The 8,473-nt window shown below is 42.6% G+C and overlaps 1 protein-coding gene across 1 annotated transcript; it reads left to right on the top strand.

Annotated features, from left to right (window-relative positions):
• The first annotated feature begins 631 nt into the window (after positions 1-631).
• On the top strand, positions 632-3,032 carry LOC106534610 (endothelin-2). The gene is made up of 5 exons (XM_014031304.1): positions 632-835; positions 1,044-1,197; positions 1,297-1,410; positions 2,182-2,259; positions 2,359-3,032. The coding sequence occupies exons 1-5, from the start codon at positions 787-789 to the stop codon at positions 2,435-2,437; spliced, it is 474 nt and encodes a 157-aa protein (XP_013886758.1). The 5' UTR covers positions 632-786; the 3' UTR covers positions 2,438-3,032.
• The last annotated feature ends 5,441 nt before the right edge of the window (positions 3,033-8,473 follow it).

The following is an 8,473-nucleotide window of genomic DNA, read 5'->3' as shown; positions in this document are numbered from 1 at the left end:
TGCGAGGTAACGCAAAAGTATTGCGAGGTAATGCAAAAGTATTGCGAGGTAATGCAAAAGTATTGCGAGGTAATGCAAAAGAAAAAATCCCCCCATGTCCCCTCATGGGCTCCGTAAGTTTCAGATTCTGGCCTGAAAGGTGACAAACAGTGCTTTAAGAAATACCAAGATTTACTAATGTAACTAGCAGCAGCAGCAGTGGGGGTCTGTGTGTGTCTGTGTGCGGGAGGTACTTCCTGCTGGTATATTGTTATACTTCTGATAAATCACTGCTCTGTCTTCATCCTGCTCAGATTATTCATTAACTCGTTAATCTATTAAAATGTAACTCTGTTTCTTGTTTAAATTTTTTCATAGTTTTATTCAACAAGAGCTGCATAGTTTCATAATAAAGACAACAAAAAGTACAAAGAAACCAGAAATAAAGCCTGTTTTTATTTGTTCTGTTTAATTCAACTCATTCTCATTTGGAGTCAGATTAAAACACATCCGGTTTTTGATATTTGTTCCCACCTTCGTTCCAAAGTATTGTTTCAGTTGAACCTGGACAGAACTGATGTCAGGCTTTCAGCAGCTGAGTAAGGTCACTGCTGGAATGTTGTGTGTTGTTGTGTGTCTGTGGGGAGGCAGGTGGAGTCTGAGTGTCTTGTGTAACAACAGCCCAGTTTCCAGAGGAGGGAGGGCTGAGCGGGATATAAGCACACGCTCCTGACTGCCATCAACACAAAGCACCTGCTGCTGCTACTGCTGACTGCTGCTGCTCATCCACACCTTTGAACTCCAACAATGGACAAGAAATTCCCTTTGTTCATTATCTGTGTGCTTCTGCAKGACGGTGAGTTTCTTTTATGATGAAAACTCTTCAGATTTAATCTGAAATCTGTTGAGTCAAAACTAAAGGACTTTATAAAATACCTGCATTCTGGACCTTTTATTGTAACCAACTGTTGGACTTGAAATCAATTCAAAGTATTATTATCCTGTCTGAGGTGTTGGAGGTCTTCACTGACACAACAGGACCATAATCTCCTCTGTGCTTTCAGGCTGTGGGTTTCCTACATCAGAGCCCTCAGAGGGACCAGTCCAGGCAGAACATCTGAGCCACATCAGGACCAAACGCTGCTCCTGCAACAGCTGGGACGATAAAGAATGTATCTACTTCTGCCATCTGGATATCATCTGGGTCAACACCCCAAGGTGAGCTTTCCACAGTCCTTTAGAGACAAAAGTATGATTCCAGCTTCATTTATCTATCATTGAGGCTTTCACACTTATAAATGTGTTGTTTCTCCACAGTAACCTCCTCCCGTATGGCTTGGGAGGCTCCACGTCTCGCCGCCGCCGCTCAGCCGACCGATGTAAATGCTTCAACGGCTCTGATCAAACCTGCCGCAGCTTCTGCCATAAAAGGTGAGATGTTTCATCCATTCACCTCCGCTGTAACGTCATTTATCCTCCCAAGGCTGTCAAAATATTGTTGGTGTCTCCTTTCAGTTAGCATGATACATCTGTAAAGTATGTTGACAACGAGGAGCAGTCAGAGAGATAACGAGTGTAGGATGAGGGTAACGAGTGTAGGATGAGGGTAGTGCTGGTAGAACCACAACATTTCTCAGGGAGGACTTGAAAGAAAAACCTACATTTTCTCAGCAGCGCAGCTATTTTTGGAACGTTTACATTTCTGCCTGGGCTCAAGGGAGCGTTTGTTGCGTCTTTGGTGTAATTGTGGTCATGAAACCGCCTCTGTGCATTAGTCACCATCTCTAGATGTTATCCTTGAAGGTGTTTTGAGGAACTCAAGCTGACTTCTTACCCAGAAGGCATCCCAAAAATGCTTTTCTTTGGATGTTCTTGGACACAGTTTGGTGGATCCTGAACAGTTATCCCGTAAACGTATGAAGCCACCTTCAGACTGGATGACAACCCTGACATGCGCTCCTCCTACACAACCCATCAGAACAAGGCAGATATGAAAAACCTTTAAAGTTAAAGCAGTCGTGTTGCTGCGCAGCTCCTCATACTCACTAAGAAACACCTTGTTGTTACTGAAGTTTCGATCAGGATTAAAATGATCACCTGTTTCAACCTTTCCCACATGAGAAGCCCACTGTGTTCTTGATGTACCCCCCCCCCCCCCCCGAGGAACTGTTCTCAGTTTGATGCTGGTGTTTCTTCCAACAGCTCAGAGGACAGCAGCACCAATGACTCAACTCCACCAGTGAAATCTATGAGCAGAAACCATCTCTTGGCGTATTTAAGGTAAATGACTGAAAAGAAAAACACCTGAAAACTGTAACTGCGTCATTTTATTGGTTAMTTCTAAAACAAACATGTTTACTTTTGTTTTTGTTCCTTTAGATTTGTTGCTCGGTCCAACACGTTGCTCACATCAAGAAGCAGTTTTCCTGGGGTTGAAAGGTTGAGGAGCAGAACATGAAAGTTACAGAACAACTAAAACCTGTTCATGGATCACACCTGTGGATGCTCTGCCCTGTGGGGTTTAAAGGACAGAACCTGAAGAGGCTGATGTGAGAAGATGAAAGGATGAAAGCAGAAAGTTTGTCCTGATGAGCTCCTGCTGAAGGAACACGGCTGGGCTGAAACATTTCAACTTCAGCCCACTGCCTGAAAGAAGGACGCATCTGAAGCAGAAGCTTTAACGACTTCAGGACTCAAACTGGGACTTCAGATCACTTTGACTTCCAACAGGATCAAACCAGTGTCAAACATCCTACAGTCACATACTTGTAGTTGGGAATAGTTTGTTTACATTTACTCACTGTTGACCTGTAGTTTGCTTTAAGTTCCTCTGTATCAGAGCTGGAATCTGTTCTTCTGCTTAATATTTAAGAGAAAATTTAGATTTTTTTCAGACAACACACTTGAAAATGGCAGCTTGCTCAGTGCAGATGCTGTCATGTAGAAATACACGTCATTTCTTTGGGATTCATGGAAGACATTAGCTCCACACACACACACCTACTATGTCTCTCTATCCTAGTGGGGACTATCCTTTCACTTCCATTCATTTTTTGGAAATGTTATATCCTAACCCTGACCATTAACCCTAAAACTAACCTAAACTCACTTCACACATTGATCAYAAACCCAACCCCCAACCCAAAATCAGCCTCYGAAGTCATGGAGACCGGGCTTTGGTCCCCACAAGGASCAAGCCGTCCCCACRARGCTGCATTTTCATTGAAAAATTGTACCCACCAAGTAGCAAAAACAAGGACACACACACACACTTTGTTTGCGTTAAGTGCAGCAGCTTTATTGTCGTGGCTCAAACGTTTTTTTTGCTGCAGCTTTTATTGAATGTTTTGACTGAAGATAAGCCAGGTTTGAGTCATGGTGCAACCTGCCAWAAACTGCAGCAGTTGTTTTTTCCTCTCAGGTCAATGTTCCTTTAATTCCTCAGTAATTAGTCAGAGGGGGACATTAACTCTTATATGCTATCACATTCCAAAGCCATGAAAGCTGCGAGCTCCACTTATTCCTTTGGTTTTTGTCAGAGACTGAGTTTACTGTCAACATCAAGGTGCTGCATCAACTTACACTGTAAAGCAGAAATATTGCTGCTGATGTTGCAGATCGTGGTCAGTTTACAAAGTTTTATGTTTATTGTTGATGCAACAATAAAAAATGTAGGATTTATTTATTCTCTAACTTATTGTCAGATGTATTTATATTTCTAGAACTGATGCCCTGTGGTTAAGATAATAAAAACCTTGAAAGTATTTTTTCCTTCTCAGTGTGTTGATTTTGCTTAATGACCATGTGAATCATCAATTTTTAACCACAATTACCAGCAAACACTGTTTTATTAGAAAAGAGCAGATAAGACCAACAGAAAAACATTCCTTGAGGTTTCACAACTWGGTCAGGATCCTGCCTTTTGTTTGTTCAACTCATTCTTTTTCTTTTTGTTGTTTTGTATTAACTTTTCTATAAGGAAATGCATGTTCTGAATGGATATGAAAGGGTCGACACAGATGAAGTTTATGAAATATGAGGCTCAGCTGAGTAGAAACAACCCAGTTATTCCCATAACGTGAAAAGAGTTGCATTTCTTTACGTCTCCAGACAGCAGGAACATCACCAGAACCAGTTGATGACAGAATAATTACAACTTTCTGATAGTAGCAACACGTTCCTGAAAACTTCTCTCCATGGTCCTGAGATGTGACTTTACTTCCTGTTTACTACACGCATGCGTCTGACGTAACTGATTTGCTTCAAGCCAGTTGATGGAAAAACGTCTGATTCGCATTTCTTCGTTTTTGCAAAATTTAAAAAATTCACTCAAAATTTGAATTAAAATTGGATGGAAACACAGCTGGTGTCCTCTGCACAGCCAGACTCCTGGAGCAGATCTGTCAGGCTGAGGTTTGTTCCTCCTGAATCCAACATTTGACAATGATGTACGAGTGACAGCAGGAAGGTGAGAAGATGAACTAATATAGTAATTGTGTGTTGGTTCTGCCTGTTGTGTTGAAAAAAGGGCTGAGCTGAAAGACAAAGCCTCAGAACAGTGATGCTGTTGTTTGTGTGGAACGTTGCTGCTGCTGTGACCCTGCAAAAGGTCAATAAAGCATCCGTCCATCATCCATCATCCATTTATCAATCATCCATCATCCATCCATCCAGCCATCCATCCATCTATTGATCCATCCATCATCTATTTATCAATCCATCCATCATCCATCACCTTTTTATCAATCCATCCATCATCCATCACCTTTTTATCAATCCATCCATCATCCATCCATCTATTGATCCATCCATCCATCCATCCAGCCATCCATCCATCTATTGATCCATCCATCATCTATTTATCAATCCATCCATCCATCATTCATCACCTTTTTATCAATCTATCCATTATCCATCCATCTATTGATCCATCCATCCATCCAGCCAGCCAGCCAGCCATCCATCCATCCATCTATTGATCCATCCATCCATCCATCATTCATCATCCATCATCTATTTATCAATCCATCCATCATCCATCCATCCATTAATTGATTCATCATCCATCCATCCATCCATCCACCCATTGATTCATCATCCATCATCCATCCACCCATTGATTCATCATCCATCCATTCATTGATCCATCATCCATTCATCATCCATCAATTCATTGATCCATCATTCATCCATCCATCCATCCATCTATTGATCCATCCATCCATCTATCCATCCATCATCCATCCATCATTCATCATCCATCATCTATTTATCAATCCATCCATCATCCATCCATCCATTAATTGATTTATCATCCATCCATCCATCCACCCATTGATTCATCATCCATCCATTCATTGATCCATCATCCATTCATCATCCATCAATTCACTGATCCATCATTCACCCATCCATCCATCCATCCATCCATCTATTGATCCATCCATCCATCCATCATCCATCCATCATTCATCATCCATCATCTATTTATCAATCCATCCATCATCCATCCATCCATTAATTGATTTATCATCCATCCATCCATCCACCCATTGATTCATCATCCATCCATTCATTGATCCATCATCCATTCATCATCCATCAATTCACTGATCCATCATTCACCCATCCATCCATCCATCCATCCATCCATCTATTGATCCATCCATCCATCCATCATCCATCCATCATTCATCATCCATCATCTATTTATCAATCCATCCATCATCCATCCATCCATTAATTGATTCATCATCCATCTATCCATCCACCCATTGATTCATAATCCATCCATCCATCCATCCATCCACCCATTGATACATCATCCATCCATTCACTGATCCATCATCCATCCATCATCCATCAATCCGTCCATCCATCCATCCATCCATCCATCCATGCATCCATCCCATGTCATGATGAAAACTCAAAACTCTTAAGCAGGCAACAACTACGGACACAAAAGCAGGTTTAAATGATTTTATTGAACTGAGGGTAATGGTAACGATCCTGTGAGGAGGAAGCCCTTGGGTCAGGAGCAGCACTGAAGAAGGGRAAGGCAGGTGATTAGTCCACTGTTAGATATAGTTCGAATATGTTGAATGATAAGATTAAACTTACAGCCAAGTAGCAGTGAGGAGGCTGAGGAGGGGAAATGTGGGTCTAGAAAGAAAAGGCTTGATCTGTGAGACATGAAAAACAGGATGAACACGGAGGCGGGGAGGGAGTTTGAGACGAATGGTAGAGGGGCTGATAACTGCATCAATGAGATAAGGGCCTAGAAATCTAGGAGAGTTTCTTACAGGAGGCCTTTAGTGGGAAACTCTTAGATGACAACCAAACTTTTTGTCCAGGCAAGTATAGAGGTGCAGGGATACGTTTCCGGTCAGCTAGTTTCTTGTTTTGGGTGGAGGTGCGTTGTAGAGCTGCTTTGGTTTGATTCCAGATCCTATGGCAGGCTTGGAGGTGTGATCTGACAGATGGGATGATGGAGTCGGGGAGGGTTGTGGGCAAGAGAGATGGCTGGTAGCCCAGGGATGCTTCAAAARGAGATAAGCCTGATGCAGTTGAAATGTGTGAGTTGTGGGCGTATTCTACCCAAGGAAGGTGGACGTTCCAGGAAGTTGGATTAGAGGCACAGATACAGCGAAGGGTGTTTTCCAGTTCCTGATTCAGGCGTTCACATTRCCCATTGGTTTGAGGATGGAAACCAGATGATAATCGAGGATTGGCCCCCAAGAAGGAACAAAAGTTTCTCCAGACTTGTGAAATAAATTGAGGTCCTTGGTCAGAGACAATCTCAGTAGGGATGCCATGGAGCCTGAACACATGATTAAAGAGAAGCTTGGCTGTTTGAGCAGATGTGGGGAGTTTGGAAAGAGCAATGAGGTGACAAGCCTTAGAAAATAGATCAATAATGGTGAGTATGACATTCTTTTTTTTAATTGGGCAGACCAGTAACAAAATTGAGGGCAATGTGAGACCAAGGACGGCTGGGAACTGAGTGGGGCTGTAAAAGACCAAAGGGAGGTTTATGGCAGCTTTTGTTCCTGGCACAGATAGAACAAGCTGAAACATATTCAGCCACATCTTTATTGAGTGAGGGCCACCAAAAGTATCTGCGGAGCAAACCAATGGTGCGGATAACTCCTGGATGACCAGAAAACCTTGATGAATGTGCCCATTGAATGGTCCTAGAATGGACTGAGGCTGGGACAAATTGACGGTTGGGTGGTCCACCACCGGGGACTGGATCTGAAGACAGCGCCTGCTGGATGTACCTCTCCAAATCCCAGGTCAGRGACCCGACTGAGGCATCAATGGAGTTATTGGGAGTGTATTGCCTGGAGAGAGCATCTGGTTTGATGTTTTTGGTGCCAGGAYGATAGGTTATAGCAAGGTTAAAGTGGGAGAAGAAGAGGGACCAGTGAAATTGACAGGGATTTAGGCGTTTAGCCATTTGTAAATAGGAAAGGTTCTTGTGGTCAGTCCAAATGATGACTGGGAGCTCAGTACCTTCAAGCCAATGCCTCCATTCCTCAAGACATAGTTTAATGGCCAGGAGCTCTCTGTCACCAATGCTGTAGTTCCTCTCGGGGGGGGGGGGATTTCTTAGAAAAAAAGGCACATGGATGAAGTTTATTATCAGTGGGGGATCTTTGAGATAAGACTGCCCCCACATCAGTGTCTGAGGCATCTACTTCAAGAGTGAATTGGTCTGATGGGTCTGGATGAATGAGAACAGGGGAATCAGCAAATCTTTTCTTGAGCTCAGTGAAAGCTTGGTTGGCTTCCGGACTCCATAGAAAGGGTCTCTTAGTAGATGTCAGAGTGGTAAGAGGAGCGGCAATAAGGCTGTAGWTTCTAATAAAATGTCTATAGAAGTTGGCAAACCCCAAAAAGTGCTGAAGTTGCTTCCTGGAGTCTTGGATGGGCCATTCTTCGACAGCTCAAACCTTGGCAGGGTCAGTCTTCACCTGTCCACCCTCAAACACATAGCCCAGAAATGTTATGGATTTGGCATGGAACTGACACTTTTCAGCTTTGACAAACTGTTTTCCAAAAGCCTCTGGAGGACTCTTCGAACGTGATCTTTGTGATCCTTGAGATTGTTAGAAACAATGAGAATGTCATCCGGTAGACGAATACAAAAATGTTTAGGAAGTCTCTGAGGATGTCATTTACCAGATTTTGAAAGACTGCAGGGGCATTACAAAGTCCAAAAGGCATAACCAAATATTCAAAATGGCCAATGTGAGTCTTGAATGCAGTTTTCCATTCATCACCTTTTCTTATTCGGACAAGGTGATAGGCATTGCTGAGGTCAAGTTTAGAAAAGATGGTTGTGTAAGAGGTCACCCTATGAAATTAGGACCAGCCCAATCTCACAAAATAATCCCTCAAGATCTTTGCATTATGAAATCCCAGACATATGAAATACCCACTCTGATCATGAATGAGAAATGAAAACTTGTGACCTGAACGTATTTCCAAA

The sequence above is a fragment of the Austrofundulus limnaeus genome, unplaced genomic scaffold (genome assembly GCF_001266775.1).
Source record: "Austrofundulus limnaeus strain Quisiro unplaced genomic scaffold, Austrofundulus_limnaeus-1.0 Scaffold1220, whole genome shotgun sequence".
Taxonomy (NCBI): domain Eukaryota; kingdom Metazoa; phylum Chordata; class Actinopteri; order Cyprinodontiformes; family Rivulidae; genus Austrofundulus; species Austrofundulus limnaeus.
This window is presented reverse-complemented; position numbering and strand designations above follow the sequence as displayed.